The sequence below is a fragment of the Carassius auratus genome, chromosome 7 (assembly GCF_003368295.1).
Source record: "Carassius auratus strain Wakin chromosome 7, ASM336829v1, whole genome shotgun sequence".
In the NCBI taxonomy this organism is placed as follows: domain Eukaryota; kingdom Metazoa; phylum Chordata; class Actinopteri; order Cypriniformes; family Cyprinidae; genus Carassius; species Carassius auratus.
Genome location: NC_039249.1, coordinates 26,783,951 through 26,809,477, shown reverse-complemented (window position 1 = coordinate 26,809,477; position 25,527 = coordinate 26,783,951). Strand labels below are relative to the sequence as shown.

General features: G+C 36.0%; 2 protein-coding genes across 3 annotated transcripts; both read left to right on the top strand.

Moving 5' to 3' along the window:
* Positions 1 to 1,022: 1,022 nt before the first annotated feature.
* nqo1 (NAD(P)H dehydrogenase, quinone 1) lies at positions 1,023 to 8,366 on the top strand. Of its 2 annotated transcripts, XM_026268231.1 has the most exons (7): positions 1,023 to 1,155; positions 4,844 to 4,988; positions 5,824 to 5,991; positions 6,169 to 6,299; positions 6,389 to 6,502; positions 6,629 to 6,730; positions 7,845 to 8,153. In XM_026268231.1, exons 2-7 carry the CDS (start codon positions 4,985 to 4,987, stop codon positions 8,151 to 8,153), a joined length of 828 nt encoding a protein of 275 aa, XP_026124016.1. In that variant the 5' UTR covers positions 1,023 to 1,155; positions 4,844 to 4,984. The 2 variants fall into 2 exon arrangements, with proteins under 2 accessions (XP_026124016.1, XP_026124015.1); XM_026268230.1 differs by lacking the exon at positions 4,844 to 4,988 and having other exon boundaries at positions 1,036 to 1,155; positions 7,845 to 8,366.
* A 1,122-nt stretch (positions 8,367 to 9,488) lies between these two features.
* LOC113106368 (uncharacterized protein KIAA0895-like) lies at positions 9,489 to 24,807 on the top strand. Its single transcript, XM_026268229.1, has 7 exons — positions 9,489 to 9,686; positions 10,794 to 11,571; positions 12,652 to 12,795; positions 12,881 to 13,013; positions 14,381 to 14,686; positions 22,857 to 22,954; positions 23,061 to 24,807. Exons 2-7 carry the CDS (start codon positions 10,831 to 10,833, stop codon positions 23,220 to 23,222), a joined length of 1,584 nt encoding a protein of 527 aa, XP_026124014.1. The 5' UTR covers positions 9,489 to 9,686; positions 10,794 to 10,830; the 3' UTR covers positions 23,223 to 24,807.
* The last annotated feature ends 720 nt before the right edge of the window (positions 24,808 to 25,527 follow it).

The window sequence follows — 25,527 nt, the reverse complement described above, 5'->3', positions numbered from 1 at the left end:
GCGAGCAAATTTAGTTTGAATGCAAAATACAATTTCCCCACTAGATGGGAGTAATTCCTGCTTAGTGTCCCTTTAAGAAACTTTCATTAATGCTGTCACGTAACAAATCTAAAATGAAATGAATAGATAATTTCTACATTGAAATAAAAATGTAAAGACTGCACAACTATTATAAATTGCAAATCTAAATAATTGGGAATCATGAAAAAAATTCTAATAAAATAAAAACATGTATCTATTATCTGTTTCATGTATCTATTATAACATTTATGTAGTTTTGTTTGCTTGGCTGTTTCCTTATAAAAGTCCAGAAATTTGTCAAGTTTTTCGTCAGGTGTCGTTTTAAATTATATGACGTCATTACATTGCCTTCTTGCCACCAGCCAATCGCTGCACTGCTGATCATGGTTTCGAGTATCGATACATATCCCCTTTTAAGCAAACACATGAACGCGCAATTATCTCAGATAACTCAATCCAGCGATACTAATCATACACAACAGGTGTGTTCGAAGAACTCAATTAGCCGGATCATGATTAGCACGATGATATCATCTTGGATGTGTCATTTGATCTCGGATGTAATAAGCGACGTACGAAGAACGGACCCCTGGTTGGCTTAAAAAAATTGAATCAAATTAAAACAAATAAACATTTACCTTTATGCATTTAGCCTACGCTTTTATCCAAAATGACTTACAGTGCATTCATGCTATACATTTTTTTACCAGTATTTACAAACAAACAAAAAATTACAAATAAAATAAAAAACTACATCATGTTTGCAGCACTCTGATGAGTGCACTTCTGTGTTTTATCCAAAATTTTACAGCCCATTATAAACATGTAAACTGTAGTTTTTATATTATTATTATTATTTTTATTATTATATTAATCATGTTCCTTGTAAGTTTAATGACAGAGTTAGATTATGTTTTGGTTACATTTACATATACTGTATAAAAGCCACCGTTGTCGTTGAACTTTGTTCTTTAGGCTTATTCTAGTCTCCCCCCACTGTCACAGCATCCGCATTTAGACCAATCAGCATGGAGACCACCGACCGCAAGCAGTGATCTGCCTTGCAGTTACAAATCTAGCAACAGAGACAACGGCACAACAATCTAAACACGAGGTGTTTTTTATAAATGCAAAGTAAGTGATCATTGTTTTAAGACTAATAGTTGCATGTATTTTGTTTCGCAATGTTTGAGAAATGAGCAAAAAATCGACATTTCTATATTTCTAACAGATTTATATTAATGATATTTAACTTAAAGTTATAGTTCATTTGTCATTTTTGCTGTTGGGTGTTTATGAAAGCGGTAACTTTACGGCTCATGTAAACAACTGGGTTTGCGCATGCTCAGTTCAAACCAGATTAGCCTACAATTCTCATCTTTCCTTTTTTATGTATTTAAAAATGGCATGCTTAATTTCGAGTGATTATTAGAAATAGTTTGTTATGTATTGTGCATTCTGCTTAAATAGAAACCTATGAACAATTGTAAATGTCACACAATACCAACTGCTAAATGTCACACTATAAAGGCTACAGATAAAAAGTATAAATATATTAGGCAATTTGTTTTTCCCCCCACTCAAACACTCGTTGACCCCAATCCACAGTTGCATAATGGTGCCACTTTAATGTCAAAGTATGACGCCTAGTGCTTTTAAATAAAGCAACAACGTTTAACTGTAAATGTAAACAAATAAATGTACAATAATAATCATAATAATAATAAAATCTAATTGTAATAATATTAAACAGCCTATTCTTTAGGTTTAAGATTTAGGAAATTCAGAAGTTGTCCTGCTTTTTGGTGTTAGTCGACTCACCATATTCTCAAGTAAAGAATGAGATTGTTGTAAAGCAACCCTCTACATTGTGAGTAAATCACTCACATAAATCTTCACTCTGGCGAGAGTGAAATAAATTATCATATTTTACTCGCCAGTATGTGAGTTTGAGTCTGAGTATAAGTTTAGCACAGATATATATTCATTCGCCGAATAAGCGCTTCAGAGTTTCACTCTCCATCATGCTATCTGTGATATTTTTCAGTTCATCTCAATGCATGCACGGTATGTGTTTGTGTATTTGGTGTACCTTAAACTTTAGTGTGAAGGCGCACGCTCGTGCCGCTTTCTCTCACATGCACGAAGTGAGAAAGAGAGCCTTACATATCATGCGAAGTTTACGCGTTACATGTAAACGATGTTCTTTGTTGTATTTTCCTGTCAAAATAACGGTAGTCCTTTGGATTTTTTCTTTCTTTCAGTTTTTAATCATAGCTGGGTTTTACCGGTAGTGGTCGGAACTAATGCGTAAACGACAATCTTATTGGCTGGTGCTCACGTATTATCATCCCTGTTTTGATTTCAGCAAATCAGTTCCCGCGAATGGACACAATCTGATTAATATTCATGAATCCAGCTGCTCGTTCATCCGTGGTGCATGTTTTACTGTTGTTATGAGTAGAATTCGGATTATTATTATTTTCTCATCAGTATTATTATTTATTTTTTCCGCTTTATATATATATATATATATATATATATATATATATATATATATATATATATATATATATATATATATATATATATATATATATTTTTTTTTTTTTTTTTTTTTCCAGAAACATGTAAAAAATGACAAAATTTTTTATGAATGACAAAAAACAACAACAACAACAACAACAACCTCACCAGTCCTAAATTCAGTTAAAATATCTGTGCATTCATACATGGTTATGAATCATAATTACTAAAGTTCTATCATTAAATAGTACTTGATTATCCAGATATCATATTGTAATGCTTGACTGACTGATGTTAAGTATGTACTTTCAAGTATTTAAAAAGCTTTGCCATTTTAAAAACATATACAGTATTATACAGTACGGTGTGTGTGTGTGTGTTTGTATGTGTGTGTATATATATATATATATATATATATATATATATATATATATATATATATATATATATATATATTAGGGCCGGGACTTTAACGCGTTAATTGAGATTAATTAATTACACAAAAAATAACGCGTTAACTAAGATTAATTAATTACAGAAAAAAAAATTCCCGCATTTTTAATAACTTATTTTTTTCTTGCACCGCGGAACGTTTCTCACTGGATGAGTTTCGGCGGGACCGATTATACTGGAGCACCAACTAGCGTTCACTTCGCATATCACCGCAGCAGCACATCCAGCCTCAAGTATCACCTCAACGCAAAACATATAGCAGCTAGCGTGGAGTTAACACTTTATGTTGAACTATGTATTATTTTGTTGGTGCAACAATTTATGTTGAACTCTTTATTGTTTTGGCCAAGGTTGTTGAGAGTTGGACTTAGTATGTTATGGCCTCTGAAGCAACAGAGAGATGTTTTCTAATAGTCAGTGTTTCCAATGTTCTGAATGTAATTGACAGTATTGTGTTTTACTTAAAAAAAAAACACTTTACAAAAGGTTTCAAGACCTATAAGCTTCCTGAATTTCTGAAATGTACTATTTCTAAATTGTTTCAAAATATGCTATTGCTACACTTAATGGCAAAAATTGCACTGGTCTGCTAGACTTGGTTGAACAAAAATAAACAATATTTTGTTGCTTAAGCTTATGTGTTCAGTCATTATTCAATGGTATACTATAAATCAATGTGAAAATAAATAACTTCTCACTGTTCTCAGGTCAAATATTTATATGCGATTAAAATGCGATTAATTTCGATTAATTAATTACAAAGCCTCTAATTAATTAGATTAATTTTTTTAATCGAGTCCCGCCCCTAATATATATATATATATCGATCTGGTGAGTAAACGAAAACATTTACTAGCCAATGCCGATACAATTGCCAAGGTGTCCATAGAGGAATGTTAAGACTCGCACCTTTTCACCTGACCAGAAATGGCTATGCTAGGGTGTGTTTCATTAAATATTGACTTTATAGTGGTGTGGCTGTGGCATTAACAGTCAAGTGAGACAAACATAAAAAACAATTCTAGGAGGAACTCATTTAAAAAAAAAAATTGTATACAGGTAGCTAAAGAGATAGTCATGACAACGGAACTTTAGAGACACCGAGCGATGATCCTCTGGGTCATATGACACTTATTGTCCCCCTTTGGGACTGGGTTCAGTTGCATTTACACCCGAGGTTCAATTACAGGTTGTCTGAGCCAGTGCAACACAAACATACTGGCCACTTACATCACTCTGGGCCTCTGGCTTCTTTCCTGCTCTACCTGATTTTCAATTCCCTTGCTCAGAAAACATACCAACCTCTTTGACAAACCAGTTTTGGTGTTTTTAGTGTTGCAATTCTAATAATAATAATAATTTAAGTGTCTTATTTTTACTCCTTGCAGGAATATGCTAATAGATTTGAAAGCTCCTAATGGAACATTCTTGAATTTGTTTTAATCAACTGAAACTCAAACATTTTGTTTGTGAAATGCTTAAAATCACTAAAAAGCTTTTAATCACTGTATAATTTATCTTACCATTTGTAGATTTTTGATCTGCTATGCATTATATAATGTTTGTTAATAATATATTAATGAAGGTTATTATAAAGTGTTATCATAGTTTATGTAGCACTGCTAAGAGTATTATTTAATTTGGTCAAGCCATATCTCATAAATTAGTATACGGTGAGAGAGTGCAAATGGTTGACGCCCTGATGTAAAGTACCAGTGTTATTGCTTTCTTTTAATACACAATGCATGCCGTGCAACTAGATTGTCACCAAGATGTCTGTTCAAAATATCTTTCTTCATGAATGTATCTAGAATGACCAGTCAATCGTCCCACCCACTTACAGGTTATACGATAACAGAGACTGAAACCTGAGAAACTGCTTCGCACGCGAGGGCTGGTGCAACCTTATAAAAGCAGCTCATTGTAAAGCTAAAGGCTTCTCTCCTCTGTACTGGTGCACACTTAGAGACTGCAGGCAACAGAAATGGGTGAGAAATGTATACTTAATTAGCCGGTTAGTGTTTTATTGTAAAGAATTGATTATAGCATTTTGTATAGTGATGGTTTATAGTGATAGTTCACACAAAAATAACATTTCTGTCATTTATTCAACGAAACCTGTATGACTTTATTCTGCAGTAAAGGAAGACCTTTTAAAGAATATTGGTATCCATTTAATTTTGGTGACTTTTGACTTCCATTTTATTGACCAAAAAACAAAACTAAAACTAAACAACAACAGAAAATTCTCAAAATATCTTCCTTTACGTTCCACAAAACAAATTAAGTTATTTTCAGCAGACATAGTAACTAGGTCAGTGCTCACCCTTTGAAGAAATTGCTTTCCTCAAGTAATAATCTCAACTACAAGGCAATTCCAAGTAATGCTAATACAATCAAAGGCAAGTCTCCAGTTGCTACTGCTTTGCAGAATTCTTAGCATTCTTTGACTGTTTGGAATGATATAATACACAGCTTATATTGTGCACTAGGATAATAATGAGTATGGCTATAAGTATTTTTACTTTGTACTTAAAACTACTACTAGAAAATAATATGTGTATAGATTTAGTTTCAAAACCTGTGCATTGTCATCAAATTTTGTGTAATCTGGCTAGTCAATAAAAACCAGGAGTTGATAAAGGAAAAGGGAAATTAGTCAGCTCTTATTTTTTCAACAGCCTAGAGCCTACAGTATACCTGTTATTGTTGTTATAGTTACAGGAAAACTATTGGTTAAAGTGCCACAAACCGTCCTGTGGGTAAATGATCTCAAATACCAATGAACTCTTTCTCTTTCCCCTTATGTACATATGTAAACAGCACAGAAGACAGCACTGATTGTTTATGCCCACCAGAGTCCCGTCTCATTCAACGCTGCTGCACGGGATGTAGCTGTTCAGGCTCTGACAAAGCAAGGCTATAAAGTCCTAGTCTCGGATCTATATGCTATGAAATTCAAAGCCTCAGCAACTGAAGAGGATATAAAGGGTAGGAATTCGCTGAATTCACTGCTTAAATACTTCACAGTTGTACACTTGTACTGCATAAGGAAAATACGAAGTGCACTTACATTAAAATGCTACTATGGTATAGGTTCTTAAAAAATGCTCTACAGTTGCAATTATTAGTGAACACGGGACCACTGTTTTACTGTAAATATTGCAGGTGATCTGAAGAATCCTGAGCACTTTATATACAATAATGAGATGATGGTTGCATGGCAAGATGGTCGTTTAAGTGATGACATTGCTGAAGAACAGCAGAAGTTGGAGCAGGCAGAGCTGGTTATCTTTCAGGTAATAGTTTCCCAATGCTGCACAGTTAAAAAATGAGTTTACATGTTACTTGATCTCAGAAAATAATGTGATTTGGGTTATATTTACAGTTCCCTCTCTACTGGTTTAGTGTACCTGCCATCATTAAAGGCTGGATAGACAGAGTCTTAACTCAAGGATTTGCCTTCACCCTGCAGAAGATGTATGACAATGGAGTTTTCAAGGTCTGAATCTTTGGAGTCAAAGCTTGTTTTGTTTGCTTTACATTGCAAATTACAAGGAAAGAGTCTGTTTTTATAATTCTAATGGTGATCAGATTTAGTTAAAATGTCATTCACTATTCACACCAGGATAAGAAGGCCATACTTTCATTCACCACTGGGGGAATGAAGTCCATGTTTACACCCGATGGTGTCAATGGAGACATCAATGTTCTCCTCTGGCCTTTACAGGTGAGATAAAAATACGAAACTGATTTTTGTTTTATCTTTTTAAATAAAGAGGAGCTAGTTATTCAAATTAAGCTGCAAAAACAGCTCGTTGTGAACTTGGAATCATGCTGGATTAAGTGATCAGAGTTAAATTCCAGATGAAATCCATAGGGAATGTGGGTTATCACCTATTTTAGGCTTTAGACCTGAGAACTTTATTTTTACTTTTGATTTGGATTCAACTTTGTATGTAAATGTTAAGAAATTACATATTAGGAAAATAAATAGGAAATATGGACGTGGAACAGAGTTGTTTGAGTGACATGTGTCATTGGCTGTTGCTACGTGACTTGGATGGGAGAGTCTGTATTTCTTAATGCAAAAATGGAATGGAAGACAGGAATGGTTTAGGAAAGTCTGGAGAAAAAGTCAGAACTGCAAGATATTAACTTCTTTTTTGCAGTTATGAATTTACATCTTAGATTTCTCATTTTCTGAGAAATTTGATTTTACACAGTGTATTTAATTTTTTTTTCTGCAATGGAATAAAAAAAATAAAAAAAGGTAATTGGGACTTTTCTCTCAGTAGTGGGTTGATATCTCACAATTCTGCATTACTATCTTGCGATTCTGAGTTTGTCTTGCAATTTAGAAGGAGTAGCCAAAGATTGTGTTTAAACATCTCTAAATCTTTTTAACAGTACGAGTAGCACTGCATGGATTGTGTGAGTCAGTCACAATAGTTGCATCCAAAGGATGCACTATACACTTATACATGTACTTAAGCACTACACATATACTTAACTGTATAGTCTATGAATTGTATAATGTTATTTTGTCATTCAGCATCGGAGTTTGAAAGCTTGAGTCCATGTTGTGTCCAACATTCCGCACTTTGTTTTCTTGGTTAATTAAGTGCATCATCTATGTATTTAAACTGCACTTTTTTATACTACAATATAGCATAAAACATTGCGTAAATACACGAATTGGGATGCACCTAATGTACTTTACTAAGAGGCTGTTAACGACATGGCAAATGGCTATGATATGGCATACAATTTTTAACATGTTAAATAAAAAATCTTACACCAGTTGAAATGAAGATTATAAACAGATTGTTTTTTTATTACAGAATGGAGTGCTGCGCTTTTGCGGGTTTCAGGTCCTCGCACCTCAGATCTTCTGGTGTCCAGCACACACACCTCCAGAAGGCAGAAGTGCCATGTTAGAGGCATGGAGTGAAAGGCTGAATGGTGTTTTTGCCGAAAAACCTCTTTCATTTGCTCCGACCGAATACTTTGACCTTACTTTCCAAGGAGGGTTTAGCCTTCGGCCAGAGGTGAAAGAGAAGTATGCCTCTGAGCCCTATGGCATTACCACAGCCCAACATTTAGGCAAACCTCTTCCTCCAGACAACCAGACCACAGCTAAGCAAAGCTAAATGATCCAGTCACACAAGATATCATTCAAGAATTTCATCCTAGGAATTTTTAGCAGAATTAAGTTAGGAATCAAATTCTTTAATGATACTATTTTGCAGAAGTGGAAGTTTTATATAAGAGTTCAACTCATACTCATACTCATGTTTTACTCATGTTCATGTACGATTTTAATTCTAATCAAAATGCAAAAAAATAAATATATAACACTACTACTTTTTTGTATGTCTTCCCTTGTTCATCTCAATGTATTTTTTTATCATTATTATTATTATTATAATTATTTATCCTTTGTATAAATAAATGCATTATTTTTAAGTAATTGAAGTAGCAACTGATAAGGTAAGTAAGTGAACAACAAAAACACACTAGATTCATGCAGTCATGCTAGAGTCAACTATTAAAATTAAGGTACATTTTAACCATTAGTCTGAACAGTGTACATAAGATGCACGTATGCATATTAAATAAAATAAATATATTAAGTTCATAAGCTTTCGAAGTGCTTACAAGCGTTTTTATTTAGTCTCTGATAGTGTCAATATATAGATTGAACTGTGTTTCTAGGGCAGAAATGGTTACATATGTTTATGCTGTAATTTTAAACAATACATTCATTATCTTTTTAACATCTCTGCAATTCTTTGCGTTTTATTTGCAATCCATAATGAAATCTAGGGCCATACCTAGCCAATTTGATGCCCTAGATGAAATCCCTATTGATTTCCCCAGATTTATATATATATATTTATGTTTATATATATATATATGATATTTGTCACATTCATATTGGTTGTCATAGTAACAACACTAATTTGTGGAGTTCAGCACATTGTGAGTTCCACAAATCTGAATGCATTATATATTATTTGTAAATTGACTGTTAAGACATTTTGCACAATTTAGCTGTAATATCATTGTATTGCCACTAGATGCCTGTATAGCCCTACGTAACAATCCCTAGTAGTTAAGACATTGCTCACAATTTGCACATTAATCACACATAAATACATTTTATTACATTTGGATTTGGGTGCATGTTTAGATGTGATGTTAGCTTATCAGTGACATAAAACTAATCAATGCGACTATTTCATCATTTGCTACTCATTAACGCTTGAAGTACTATGGGCTGAAATATGTGACGCTGCCCTCTATGTGAATGACGCTGTTGGGATCGACAAAGCGGCTTAATAAAGGATGTACTGATCTCGTGAATTAGGGATTTTAAAATACTCGGAGAAAGATTTATTGGAATTAAAGTGACAACTTGCCCCGGTCTCCCTTACGTGCTTACGCACACTGACAGAAAAGCGTCGCGACGCGAATAGGTCATTTAGATGCGCCAGCGCGTCATTTGCTGCAACGCAATCCCAGCCATCCCAATCGCGATCCCATTCCCGGCGTCATGTTCCGTTATTCCTCCATATCAGCCGTTTGACCTACTGAACGGAAGTTGAAGAGCTGCTGCTGATATTATGGACGGAATTCCAAAATTAACTGAAGTGAATTTATTTGAAAAGTAGCGCTGCGCGGTATGTGTTATAAAATGTTTTATAAATATTGTTTTATGTGTTAATGACTCATTTGTGGTGAATCGGCAGTGTAAGAGCTGTTGATGTCATGCCTCAGTTATGCATGACATCATTTTCTATTAGCAATAGCCTGACTTTATTCTTCACTATTCTAAACTCACTCTATTATTCTAAAAATAGCCAGAAATACGAATCCTTTTACAATTTCCATACGAGGTTTGTTTTATTTATTTTTTCCAGCATGCGTAAAACGAGACAATTTAAAACACATTTCCCAATAGATCTATAAATATTTATCTACACCAATTAAGATCTATATATTGCTAATGGAATAAATGCCCGTTTATGTTATCGAAATAAATATAAGAAATGTAACGTTAGAAAGAAAATGTAAATTTAGAAAAATCTTTCAAAATTGTAAAATGCTTAAAGTTCGCTGTATAGTTTACTTTTATGCCCCAATAGCAGTAGTAGATCTGCTAAAGATGGTACAGTATCCAATCAGATTGAAAATAAATAGTGTAAAAGTAAAAATAAATGCATAAATAAATAATTAAAATATTCCGTCAGATTCCTTCATAAGTTTTTTTTTTGTAAAAAAGATTTCTTGAACATGTTATATGTACCATACTATTTACTGTATATATATATATATATATATATATATATATATATATACATACATACATACATACATACATATATATATATATATATACATATATATATATATATATATATATATATATATATATATATATATATATAAATATATTAAAGTACTTGATCTATAGATGCATTTCTAAAAGTACAAATACTCACATCTATAGTCTCTAAATTAACATGCGGTTATGAAACTACATGCATAATAATTGTAAGAATCAACCAAATTCTATTTAAATTCATTTTCATTCATTCATGCATTTGGAGTAAATTAATTAATTTGAGAATAGCAAGATGTGTCAGCGTCCCAAAAGTATTATTTTTTTCAATTCTATATAATTTGTTTACATAAAGAGTTTTAAATCCTTATGAGTGAAATCTTTTTAAACATACTGTTTGTATGTGCTGTTGAATCAGGAAGTGGAGCTGTGTTTTTCTCTTCAGGTGCGCAGCATTGGTGGACAAGGTCGTGGATGTAGCAATGGTGCTGGATCTGGGTGAGAACTGCATGGAGCAGGCTGATGGAGGAGGGCTCGCAAAGAATGTCTCAGAAATGTTAGAACCAGAGCCCAGGACAGAGAAACCCAAACCAGTCAGAGCTAGGACCAGCAGTATCACCCAAAGAGACAAATCGACCCACAATGGGCCTCACACGCAGCCTTGTACCACTTGGGATGGCTGCTCCCAAGTTCAACGAAGGCTCCAGAAGACAGACAGTAGAAGTAAAGGAGAATCTGTGCAGCCAAGGGAACCTTCCAAACCACCACCTTGTCGAAGACCACTTAGTCTGGAAATAAAACCACAGCGAATTAGAGCAACGCAGACAGTGCAGAAGGTGATGCAGCCACCGTGGCGTAGTGGTGGCCCTTCTCCACCCATGAGAAGCCTGACAAGTCTTAGTTTGGGGTCAGGGAACTGGCTTCGCCGGAGTGAGAGCACATGCACAATGATCTCCAAGATGCCTGCACGTGCTGGCAGGGGTCAAATGAGACCTGCAACCTCCTTGCCACATATTGCCAGGGGTATCACTCCACTTTCTTCACCATCAACACCTCGTGGGCCGTGCCTGCTTGTGGCTCTCCGTCCCATAAACCTGGAACAGGAGCGTCAGACCTTTTTTCAGTCTAACTATCAGTATGAGCCCCAGTTTGAGTATGCCTCCCCAGAGCCTGTCAGTGTTTTGGAGAAGTACAGAGAGGGATCCAGTCTCTTTCTGTCCCAGGTATGTTTTATATCAAAAATACAGACATTTAGATCCAGTGAGCTACATTACTGTCAGTGTCAACTGTAGTTTAAGTTTAAGTTCTGTGATTTTTCATGAAAAAAAAAAACAATTATTTCAATAAGAAAACATGAGTGGGAACACTCCCCTTATTAAGATATTGTTGTTTCGCCATGTTGACCAAAAGAAAGCAGCTTGGTTTGAAAGAGGCTTCTGTGTGAGCAGTGCTTCATACATTACTACAGTACTGACAATAGACAATGGATCCTTTTTGCCCACTGATTTTTACAGACGTTTCAATAAAGTAACTGCACCTTAAGGTAGCATCTTAACAGAAATAGAGACCTCACAAGTGACCAATTTGGAAGACTCTATGTAGGGAGCAACTGTGTGCCATATACATAGTGCATGAGAGACTCCAATTACAGTTGATTTTTGTAGAGTTTGCATGTTGCAAAGCTAATGATGCAATATTCTAATAAACCTGAAATTATACAAGTAAAATACAGAATTTTTCATTAGTTTTAACCATTTTTATCTGTAATTTCAATATCTCTCTCCATTTTAATCAGCTTGTCAGTTCCTTCTCTGCAAAAGAAACATACAGTGCTGCCTTAGGTTTTGAAATAAACAAGGCGCCTTGGAAGTATGCATAAATATGCTGCCTATTTGCTTCACGTTGGGAGCGCAGTTATGGTGGAATAAAATGTTGTTTACATTTTTATTTTATATTCGATTAATTTTGACATGGTTTTGTGACTTTTATTATTATAATTTATTTGTCTGTATAGTTTTTATAATTTTATTTAAATTTCAGTTTTAGTTATTTTAGTACATCAAGTTGAACTAAGTGCTTGCTTAGCAACAGTATAAAGTAAATGAAATATTTATATAAATATACTTTTCAATTATTTAATTTAATTTCAGTTAATGTCTATTTATGTAACAAAAATATGTTTTTATTTTATTTTATTGTGTTCATTTTAATTAACTAAAATACACCTGTTTGGAATATAGCCATAATGTTGTTTAAGTCCTGAAATTGTTGCCATTTGTCTCACCTCGTGCATTTTTTTCTAGGCAGTTGGGATTATGGAGTGTGTGCTGAGGAAGTATGAGACCTACGAAAACTTTGAAGAAGTCACAGGGGGCAGCTTGCTACCGAAGAGTCAAGTGTGGGCAGCCACACGCAAGTACCTACAGAAGGAGGGCTGTGTTGGTGAGGTGTGTGGATATCCCAGTTCAAGTGTCTTTGCATTAGTGTTTGGAAAAATAACAAAGAAATAGTAATCTCAGATTTTGTCACCAGGTGGTCATAAGTCTCTCTGATGAGCTTCTGTCCCAGGCAGTAATGATGGTGGAGAGATGTCGACCAACACTTACTATTAACTTGTCAGGAGCGAGGCAACACTGGCTTGAGGGCATGCTTAGACACGAGATTGGTATGAGCTTTAACACACTTCAAATTAAGTATCAAACACTAATACTAAACCGATTTGTTTTGTCCTAACCAGTCCGACTGTGACAAGGGACATTTTTTTAAATCGCTTCATTCATATTGCTGTTGGGATTTTCAAGGTAGCTCTATATATGCATGTAGTAACATCTAATTGGTACAAATTGTGTTAGAAATAAGAGAGGGCTGCTGTGAAGTTTTTTTTTGTTTATATGTTTTTGTAGGCCAGCCCAGATGTTAGCATCAACCCCAGGTTTTCTTTTATGCTAAAAACCATTTGGATATTAAGTATAGATCATGTTCCATTAAGATATTTTGTACATTTCCTGCCGTAAATATATCAAAACCTAATTTTTGATTTAAAAATACGCATGGCTAAGAACTTCATTTGGACAACTTTAAAAGGGGATTTTCTCAATATTTAGTTTTTTTTTTGCACCCTTAGATTGTAGAATTTCAAATAGTTGCATTTCAGTCAAATATTGTCCTAACAAACCATACAACAATGGAACGCTTATTTATTCATGTATAAATTAATAATAATGTATATGTATATATAGATTTATATGTATAAATCTCAATTTCAAAAAATGTACCCTTATGAAGTGTAGGCTATAAACAAACTTAAATACACTTGCAAGACTTCAGTGTCACTACCATTAAGTCTTTGACAACCCTTTAAAGTTTTTATCTAAAAAAATATGAGTTAAGCAAGAATGTGATTATAAGAGGTTGTGAAAGCAGACTAGGAAGTAGTTTCCTGTTTAGCAAAATGACGTTTAATGTCTCCAATGACTTCTGTAGTCCCATTAAGCTACTATTACAGTGTTTCTGTCTTTACTACTATTTAGCAACTACTGTTTTCAAGACAACTAAACTTAAAAAAGGTGTATTACTGATGTATTTTATGTCATAGAGTAAAACGTGAAAATATCTTAAGCTTGTGATAACCACCACAAACCTTTCATTTAAACAAAAATGCATAGAAAAAACATTGATTGCAAGAAGATAGAACTGCAAAAATGCTAACTAATTTCTGTGTTCTGGCTTGCAAAAAAAAAAAGACCTTTCTGCAGTATTCTGTATTGTATATTACATATCAGTTATGTTCTGTTTGGCTATCAATGTGTCACATTGTGTAGCATTTTTGCATTTGGTCTCAGCGGGACAAGCACTTGTTTTTGCAGGGTCACAGCTGGTTAGGACATTGATCTTGCTATACAAGAAATACTGTATTCTATTGACATTCTTCTGGTTGCATCAAGTAGATAACTGACCATTCTTGATGTTAATTTTATAGTTTTTTGTCTACAAATCCTGCCTTTCCAGCAATTTTATGACTTTCACTCCCAGGCACACATTACTTACGGGGTGTGAATAACAGCATGCAGCCATGGGCCACTTCTGTTGGGAGAAAGCAGTTTGGACTGAAACCAGCTAATCCTACTGAAGAGGGGCTTGCTAGTCTTCACAGTGTGTTGCTACGGAAACAGCCCTTCCTGTGGCGAGCCGCTCTGCTATACTATACTGTATACCATGCCACAAACATGAGCTTCAGCCAACTGTTCAGCCATATTGCTCGCTTTGTCCAAGATCCTGCTGTACGCTGGGAATACTGCCTCCGCGCCAAACGAGGACAGACAGATACCTCGAAACCAGGTGAACTAATCACTAAGAATAGAACTGAGAAACATTTCTAATATGTGATGTGTCATTTTATTATGTTGACTTGAGATATCTGAAACATGTTAGCAACATGTCAAAGCTACCAACCATAATAACATGCTAAGACATGTCAGAATGTTAAATTATCATGAAACCCTACAACACATTTTTTGAGATGTTAATATGAACAGGTTTTTTAAAACCAACTTTATTAAAACCAACTTTAGGACTCCTTATGTCTATTAAGGTAAAAGTGGTTGTTTTTTAATTTTTTGAAGCAATATAATCCTTTTGTTAAATTAAGCCTACGTCATGAAAAGTGATGTATATTCGTTAATCTGGAGTGGTGATTTGCTGCAATGGCCAGAGAATACAAGTTTATGCAAGGCCGTAACCATGTCTTGAACATTGGGGGGCACCAACTTACACACTGCCGTTCAAAAGTTTGGGAGCATTACGTTTTTTTATGTTTTTTTAAGAAGTTTCTTTCATCAAGGCTGCATTTTATTTGATCAAAAATACAGAAAAAAAAAATATTTTGTGAATATTATTCCAATTTTAAATAAGTTTTATATTTTAATGAACTTTAAAATATAATTTATCCCTGTGAAACAAAGGTGAATTTTCATGAAGTCTTCCTTCAGAAATCATTTTAATATGCTGATTTATAATCAATATTGAAAACAGTTGTGCTGACCTGTGATACTTTTTTCAGGATTCATTGATAAATAAAAAGTTAAAAAGAACAGTGTTTAAACAATATATATTTTTTTTTACAATACAGACTAATATTCAAAAGTTTGGGATCAGTAAATTGTTTTCCTTCTTTAAATTCCTTAAAGAAATTAATACTTGTATTCAGTATGGATGTATTAAATGGTTAAAGAGTGACAGTGAAGACATATATTGTTAGAAAAGATTAGTATTTTGAAGAAATGCTTCATTTTTATCCTTTTATTCATCAAATAATAAAAAAAGAAGTATCACAGGTTCCAAAAAGAAATAAAAAATATTAAGCAGTACAACAGTTTCAACAGTTAAAAAATCAGCATATAAGAATGATTTCTAAAGGATCATGAGACACTGAAAAAAGGAGTAATGATGCGGAAACCTCAGCGCTGCGTCACAGAAATATATATTATTTGAAACTTTATTAAATTAGGAAACCTACGGCAACCTACCGTTATATTACTCTACAACGAGGAGATAAAATCGCTGTTTTTAACCTGTTAACCGTCACCCCATCCTATATACGGGACACCTACGTTGACTATACTATATTACAATCAAATATAATCTAATCTTGACAAACTATATATCGTTGGAAAGGTCTAAGACTCCCAAATATATATTTTACCAATATTTTTTGTTCAGACATGACATTGCATTACCATGTAAATGGCACATCAAAATCATGTTACAAAATGTTTTCAGTCATGAATTATAAAAATTTAGGTTTGTATCATGCACATTCAAGTCTATCTTCAAAAAAGTGAGTGACAGTTAACAGGCTAAGTAACTAAACGCAAAACTTCAATCAACTTCCATCCCTCTCTCTCAAAATGGCCACATTTCTAAAGTAAAAAAAAAAAAAAACAGCTGACTAATATTTAATGATTTGCAACTTACATCTTACCTCACTGTATAGTTTCAACGTTAAAGCTGCAGTAGGTAACTTTTGTAAAAATATATTTTTTACATATTTTTTAAACCTGTCATTATGTCCTGACAGTAGAATATGAGACAGATAATCTGTGAAAAAATCTATCTTCTCTGGCTCCTCTCAGTGGTCCTATTGCCATTTGCAGTTATGGACCACTCCTGGTAAGAAACAACCAATCAGAGCTGCGGTCCGTAACTTTGTTTGTGTTCAAAATGTAGAAAAAATGTATATAATAAGCGAGTACAACATGAATCCATTTTCCAAACCGTGTTTTTAGCTTGTCCTGAACAGTGTTGTGGGTAACGCGTTACAAAGTAACGCGTTAGAGTACTCTAATTACTTTTTTCCTGAAATGTGTAACTTAACGCGTTAGTTTCGTGCGTAAGTAATCAGTAACTTCGTTATTTTTTTAAAAAAGTAATCCGTTATTTTAAGGAAAGGAAAATCCCGACTGCAGCCTGCTTTTTGTCAGACAGTAGGCCTAGGTCTACTGTGCCACCTGCGGATGTACAGTATCAGCGGAGCCGAAGCTCTGTGATCGTAAAGTCAATGGCTGTGATGCGTCTGTGCCCCCTGCGCCTGACCCTGTGTGTGTGTGGGGTTTTTTTTTTTTCGAACTCCCGGCAAGATAGCAGAGAGGACAGCGTTTGGTTTATGGAAGTACGCACATTATTTTCAATTTGTCAACGAAAAAGAAATCGACTGTCGGACAAACGTTTCGAAAATCTGCTTCTTCTACGTTTTAATCACTACTTTGAAGAGTAAATGTAAGAGGACTGTGTTACAGCGAATTTAGGCTTGTGACTGTGAGTGACACTTTAATAATAATTAGTTCGGCTATTAAGTGATTTGTCATTTGCCTGTGTGGCAGTGAAGGATTTAATTCGGTTTGTTATCATTTTTGTTTGACAGGCAGCTGTTAATTTCTGTTAGATCGTTGGCTGGCTGGTTGTTCATCATTTCTAAATGGATTTAAATCTGCAAGCCTGTTTAAGGTTGTGTTTACAAGTAAGCATACTTGTACTTTGATAACTGCATTATTTAAAGTTAAAGAAAAATCAGGAGTTATCTTGTGGTGCTCATAATATACAGTAGCCTAGGCTACCCGGGCTGGGTAACGTTAGGTGCGAATTTTGATTAATAATATGTTCTGTGATAATAAATAAATAAAACGCCATGTGGAATAGCCGATTGCTGACTGTCTTTCCTGTTATTGTTATCCTGCAGTGTTAATTTAGTCGGTTGACTGACGTTATTCATTGTCGGGAGTCACGACTTCTAGGTGCATTTAAAGGGGCCGGGGGCTGTGTCTGTCGTGTGTGAGCAGCTGCAAACGGCTTTTAATTTTTGGTAACGCATGAGTACTCTAACGCGTTACTTTTATGAATAGGTAACGCTGTATCATAACTAATTACTTTTAATTGATGGTAACGTTGTAACTTAACTAACTACTTTCCAAAGTAACTATACCCAACACTGGTCCTGAATCACTAGGGTGCACCTATAATAAGTGTTTATATTCGGACTATTTAAGATATTTAAGATTTTAAGCTATTTTAGATTGCTTTGGGGATACCGCGGCGGAGTAACCCAGTACCTTTGTGATTCTTCATAGAACTAAACAGAGAGAAGTAGTTCCGGCTACGATGTTCTTCCGTAAGACGCAAGCAGTTATGTTTATTAACCGCTAGAGCATCAAAAGTTACCTATCGCAGCTTTAAACTGACACTTCGTGCTCTGCTTCTGTGAACGGTAAACCCGCCTACTTTGATTTGATTGGTAGTCTCAGTTCCCTTTCGAACATTCTCTCACATTGTGTATGGGGGAAACTCCTGTTTACACTGAACTGAAGCCTGATTTGTTCACGTGCACAAACCAGTGTTGCTTTAGCCCACCAAAATGGCGGAGCTAACCCCTATATAAGTCGGCTCAGAGCGCCATTTCATCAGAATATTCTGCTTCAGTGATGAGAATTATCTCTTCGCTGATGCTGGATATAAGAAACCAAGGAAGGAAAGAAGCTCTCTCTGCTTGTCGCCATCTAAGAATCCATAGCAGTGGAAAAAGTGGGATGGACTCCTTCCCCTACAGCTATCCGGGTGACTAAAAGAGCAAATTTGAGCACATTTCCATTGCTTCAAATTAGGAATGCAATGCAACAATATAATTTTTTCAGAACCAATCCGATACCGTGAATTCTGAGTATCTGCCGATACTGATCCAATCCAATACCAGGGCAGTTTTTTTTTTTTTTTTTTTTTTTAGTAGAATTTCTATACTTCTCTGTGTTAAACACAATCCACAACATATTGACAACTTAATTTTCATGAAAATTAAAAAGTTTCATAATCTATGAAAGAAAATCCTATTATACAGTAGGTTAGTTGATATTTCAGCAGCAAAATATACTCATAGAAGTATAATGAAAATAATCAGGTGCACAATAATTTTTATAAAATCTACTGAAACTTTTTTATTAACAAATAAAAGTGAATGTCTAAATCTGGTAAAATGTTACACATTGCTCTTTGTATAGTTGTAAAATACATCCATAAAAAAAACAAGTAAATACATTTATATATAAATATATTCTATAAAATTAAAAGACATTTCTTTTAAATTTATAGCAACTTATAATAGATAGGACAGAACAAGAAAGACTATTAATAATCTTTTATTGTGCAGAAAAGTATTATAATACTAAAGGCTCCAATGCTATGTTACGCTAGCTGGGGGTACATGCTCTCATTGCGAAAACATGAGCCTCGCCAGTCATCCATCGCATCCATCGAAGCCCTGCAGCACTACCTCAGCCCTGGCCAATAAATCATATGCAGCAGTCGGCCAGGCCAGCTCGGCGCTGCATTCAATGGTGGTTCTCCACGTGTTTCAGGCCAAAATTATCCGACAAGTCTGACCAGGATCACAAGGCTTTTAAGGAGCTGTGCACAGCGACAGATCTGGCTCTGCATGCCACGAAAGTAACAGCTCATGGTATTGGCAAGACCATGGCCAGCCTTGTAGTGCTGGAGCCCCACCTATGGCTAAATCTCACAGAGATCAGGGATGCTGAAAAAAATGAGCCTTGAATTGCCGGTCTCACCGAAGTGGCTATTTGGGCCAGCTATGGACAGGTTAGCTGAGCATTTTATGGAGGCACAGAAGACATCACAAGTGCTGCATCATTTCCTGCCTAAGTGCTCCATCACTGCGGCCCCAAGCCTCCAGAAGACCCCTTCCACTCAGCAGCCACTGTACTGCAAAATACGGTGAATGCCCAAACATCCCACCACTGTGATAGCAGACGTATATACTCAAAAGAGCATTTCTCCTCATTATACAAACAAAAGCAAATTCCCTACCCACACGCGGCAAATTTCGACTCAAAAAATTTGAGCCTCTTGCCACTCAGTTCACGGCCTGGGCAGCCATTCCTGTGGTGTTGTCAAGTTGGGTTCTAAACAGTAAGATGAAGTTACTCACTTCAGTTTGCTCGCAGGCCGCCTCCATTCAGAGGCATTTTTCACACAATCCCAGACAACAAGGCTCATGTTCTCCAGTCCGAAGTACAAACATTGCTTGCTGAAGGTGCCATGGAACAGCAAGTCAGGCTTTTTCAGCAGTTACTTTTTTGTGCCGAGAAAAGATGATGGGATGAGACTAATTCAAGATCTCAGACTTCTGAACCGCTATCTTATGAGATGGCCATTCAGAATGTTAACTTTGAAACAGATCCTCGCGCAGGTATGTCCCAAGGACTTCTTTCTGATATTGGATCTGAAAGATGTGTACTTTGACACCCAGATAACCCCCGCCATTGTTCTTGAGATAAGCATTCGATAGCGTGGTCTAGCAGTACACAGTCCTACCATTCGGACTGTCTCTGGCCCCTCGCACTTTTACGAAGTGTATCATTGTGGCTCTTTCCCCCCCCGAGACAGATGGGAATGCGCATTCTCAATTACCTTGACGATTGGCTGGTTTTAGCCAGAACAGATTGGGAACTAATCGTGCACAGATCGCTGCAGATCAGCCATCTGGAGTGCCTTGGAGCGGCGTGGCTTATGCCAGAACAGTCCCTGACAATTCAGCAACTTGCTGCGTCTTTCAAGCCGGGCACTTTGTGTCCCCTCAGGACTTTCCAGAGAATGCTCGGCATAATGGCAGCTGCCTCCTCTGTTATTCTTTTAGGAACTTCTTCATATGTGGCCTCTCCAACATTGGGTCAAAGGACATGTCCAATCATGTCTTTTTTACAAGAGCTATTGGATAATGGATACAGTACTGGATACTAGAAAGTTTATGTGGCAGTTATCACAGTCAGCCAGTCAGTCAGCAGAAATTAGTTGGTCATTAAGTTCTTGAAGGGTGCCTGGCTGTACACCAAATCGCATGTGATATTAAATGCGCATCTTGTCAGTAAAGCTGGTTCTGTAATCAGTAGTAAATCTCTAAATGTGTGTAATTTCACATGGAGCAGCATTACCTACACAGAGCCGTTGTTCACTGACAAGCTGCGCAAAACATGCGTAAAATATGATCGTGGTTTGGCGCAGCTTGTCTGTGTCCAACGGCTCTGCGTAGTTAATGTTGCTCCATGTGAACACACACAGGTGATGGAGATTACCACTGATTACAGAACCAGATTTACTGACAAGATGTGCATTAAATATTGCATGCGATTTATTGTGCAGCCCTACCGGAGATTGTATCCTACTCGCCCTCAGACCGTGCCGACCTGGGACTTATCCATAGTTCTAAAGGGCCCACCTGTTGAGCTGTTCCATTCGGCCGACATGTGGCTTGACCTCCTTTTGTCGGTCAAGCGTGTGGGTGACTTGCAGGCACTGTCAATCAGTGCTTCCTGTCTGGAGTTTGGACTTAAAGACTGTAAGGTCGTCCTCAGTCAGTGCTTCCTGTCTGGAGTTTGGACTTAAAGACTGTAAGGTCGTCCTCAGTCAGTGCTTCCTGTCTGGAGTTTGGGCCTAATGACTGTAAGGTCGTCCTCAGTCAGTGCTTCCTGTCTGGAGTTTGGGCCTAATGACTGTAGGGTCGTCCTCAGTCAGTGCTTCCTGTCTGGAGTTTGGGCTTAATGACTGTAAGGTCGTCCTCAGTCAGTGCTTCCTGTCTGGAGTTTGGGCCTAAAGACTGTAAGGTCGTCCTCAATCCAAGACACTGTTATGGCCCTAAGGTTCTCTAAACTCCATTCAGAGCCCAGGTTATTACCCTTCTATTGCTTGCCGCTGCAGACGGCGAGCAGGGTCCCAGTTTACTCTGCCCAGTGAGGGCCCTTAGAGTGTTAATTTAGTGCTCTGGTCTTTTCAGACAATTAGAGCAGCTATTTGTCTGCTTCAGAGGCCCCTGTAAAGGGCTGGCAGCTACGAAGCACAGACTTTCCTGCAATATAGTAGATTATAGTAGAAATATATAGTAGAGATAGTTATATCTGTAGTCCCCAGCAGTGCTTTGGACTCAGTTTGGCTCATGTTCTTTGGAGTCCTTAATTAAGTGCATCTACGACTGGGCTCGCAGAGCAGGTAGTTCTAAATCTGCTTGTAGCGTGGTGTGATTGGATGTGTTCCCTATACACAACATGAGAGAACACGTTGAACGCCACCATTTTTCCATATTCAACTAACTATGATCTTCCTCCAAATTAAACGAGTTGATAAGTACCTCTCACAGTTCAGTGTATGCACTCAATCACTGTAGCGCGATTATGCTACTTTAGCTTAGCACCATTCATTAGTATCCAAACAGGGATGAATTTAGAAGCCATCAAACACTTCCATATTTTCCCTTTTCAAAGACAGTTACATGAGTAGTTACACAAGTAAGTATGGTGACACAAAATATAACGTGATGATTTTCTAAGTGGATAAAAAATGATAACAATATCATTAAGATCTCGCTACAGTAATATCATCACTCCTGAAAACTCTTCACGTTTGTTGTATTGATGGAAGTTAGATGAAGAAGGGAGTTTTCAGGAGTGATGATATTTCTGTGCTGTGGTTGAAATGTTGCGAAGTGCTTCCGCCATACATACATTATAGTCATAATTTGTATTCGCTTAGTTTATCGCCACTGTTTATTTATTTTTGTCACCATTCTTACTCGTGTTACTACTGATGTAACCGACTTTAAATAGGGAAAACATGGAACTGTTTGGATACTAAGGAATTAATGGTGCTACGCTAAACACTAGCATAGGGGGCCGCGCGCTACAGTGATTGAGTGCACACACCGAGACGGAAGAGGTACGTATCAGCTCGTCTAAATTGAGGGAAGAACATAGTGGAATATGGAAAAATGGTGGCGTTTTCCTTTAAGACAGTGTGTAGAAGGTGTGTGGATGTGGAATAGTAATCTGGCCTCTTGGTATAAAGAAGAAAACATGCGGGCCCTTGCACTATGAAAGTTGCTAATCTCTGATCGAGTTTTATACTGCCTCTCTGTATTTGTAGTATTTATGTTTTTTGCAAATGTGTGTTTATACAGGTTGCTTCAGTAAAGATCAGGTCTACCTTGATGGAATTTTAAGGATTTTACGCCACAGGAGGAACATTGATTTTAAGATATTAACCGCTCTTGGCAAGGCAGGTCCTATTCACACTCATGTTTTTAAAATATTATTTTTGTCAGTGAAAATCTATTCAGTTAATAATAAATATTCATACCAATTTATGTAATTCCTGTTTTTAGGTTTCCTATGAAGATGTGGACAGACTTCGGCATTTGGCTGTCCTAAATAGAACTAGGATTCCTCACTTCATGCAGGATGAGGAACGTTATCTTCAACACCTTGACCACATTGTCACAGTGAATGAACTGAGCGATGCAGAGCTTCAAGAGCTCATTCCATGAAGAGATTTAAAATGTATCAAAACCATTCAATTTTCCCAGGCCAAAAAAAAGTGTCTGCAAAATTGTGATTTTATATTTAACTGGTTGAGATAATTTTGGATGGTTTCTCATGAAAACGTGATCCATGATGATCATCCATAAAAAGTATTACAAACAGCATGTTTGTGTCCAGTGATGGATGTGGTAATTTGCTGCATTAAGTGCCATGCTCAGTAAGTCTGTTTACAAAAATAATAATTGTGTTTTAAAACCATATGACTCGGGCATGAAAGACATGTTTGGATTCTTGCAAACCCAAGGTATGTTCGGAATGGCAGACTATAATGCTCATACCATTTTTTAAATATATACTGTACTGTGCACAGTATGCACATTTTCTGAATACATGAATGATATAGTACATTATGCCAAAGTTTGCAGTACTGTAATGCAGTGGGCTCGACTTGACCTTGTGTTTCATGTTACGAACCAAAAGCGGTATCAACCGTTATTTCTCTCTAAATTGATTAGCTGATCAGAGTGAGCAAAAAATAAGAAATTCAGAATAATTGTATTTCAGAGTTGACAGTTGGATGTCGTGTGGATTTTAACATGCATTGTATATTGTTTTTAATAAACTACATTGTATGTGATACAGTAGTATACTATTCCGAACAGCACCATATTCATGAGAAGCTGAAAGATTGTCATGTAGCATTTTAACTGCACACACAATGTAATGGGCACATCCCATCATGCCAAATAATGATATCACACACAAGGCAGAGCTATTTGAGTACTAAATTAACTAAATTACCCTAACAGTATTTATATGAGGTTTCGCACGTGAACCTATGAACACGTCATAGTGTTCTACTAGTCTTTCAGTTTCTCTATTATTTATTTTTTGTATTATTTACCTCTTGTATTCATGTTAAATACTGAATGTCTGTGGTATTAGCTTTATACACAAGTAGCAAATGCATTTTTTCTTTAATTTAGTATAGCAAGCAATGCAAAAAGACACCAAGGCCAACTCAGTTTAATGAAGTATTCATTGAGAATCTGATGAAAAAGAAAATTAGACAAATGAAAAAATTGCCCCCTTTGGCACTATATTTTCCTCATTGGGGCTCATGAAATGCTAGTCCTCTATCTAGAGACAGTGTTCTTCTGAGAGCATCCTTGGTGGCCTTTATAACCTGTGCTAATGTGATGTGACACCTTTGAAAGGAGTTGCCACTGCAACCTCTGCTTTTCTTACCTGTTTAATGCAGTCCACCTGGCCGACTTCCTCACTGTGCATATTAAGATTGTGATGGACTCAGGAAGAAAAAAATGGGAGGTCATTTGGATGTGCCTTATATGGGTTCCAAACTCGTGTCATGTCATAGCTACATGGTATATGCTTGAAATTACATATCTATTTGTATTTATTATTATTGTCAGTACTGCACGAAAATTGCACACTTCACGATAAGTTGCTGTTATCTTATTAAAATTATACACTGAAGTCCTTAAAATCATTGTCTGAGCACTGAATCTCAAAGACTATATATGTTGTGAAGCATGTCATAATTAAAGAAACAGTTCACCTAAAAATTAATATTTCCTGAAGATGATGTTGTCTTTGTTTTTTCATCAGAACAGATATGGAAAATGTAACATTCTATCATTTGCTCACCAGTGTATCCTTTTGCAGTGAATGGGTGCCGTCAGAATCAAACAACTGCTAACATCACAATAATCCACAAGTAATCCACACGAGTCCAGTCCATCAACATCCTATGAACTTAAAAGCTTTTTGTTTCTTAGAAATCCTTCAAAACATTTTTAACTACAAACCACTGTCTCCAGCTAAAATACAAGACGTCTATCCATAATAATGCTTATATATATATATATATATATATATATATATAAACCTTGCAACCCATTGCATCTGAATCAGGAGAGAAATATGCATGGATCAAGCACTGTTTACAAGAGAAAAGTTTAAAACAAGTTTAAACAGGACAAAGATGGATTTATTACATACAGCTCCTCTCTTCACAAGACTTTGATGGTCTGGAGTGATGTTTTTTACTTTTTGTATACATAATTGTATGTATTTTTGTTTAAATGTGGTATTTTTATCAACTGTTTGGACTCTCATTCTGATGACACCCATTTACTTTAGAGGATTTATTTGTGAGCAAATGATGTAAAGCTAAGTTTCTCGAAATATGCCCAGACAAAGAAAACAATTCTCTACAAATTTTGTGTTCCTTTAAATTGTCACTATATCTCAATACATTTTATGTATGAATTATTAACAATATATTAC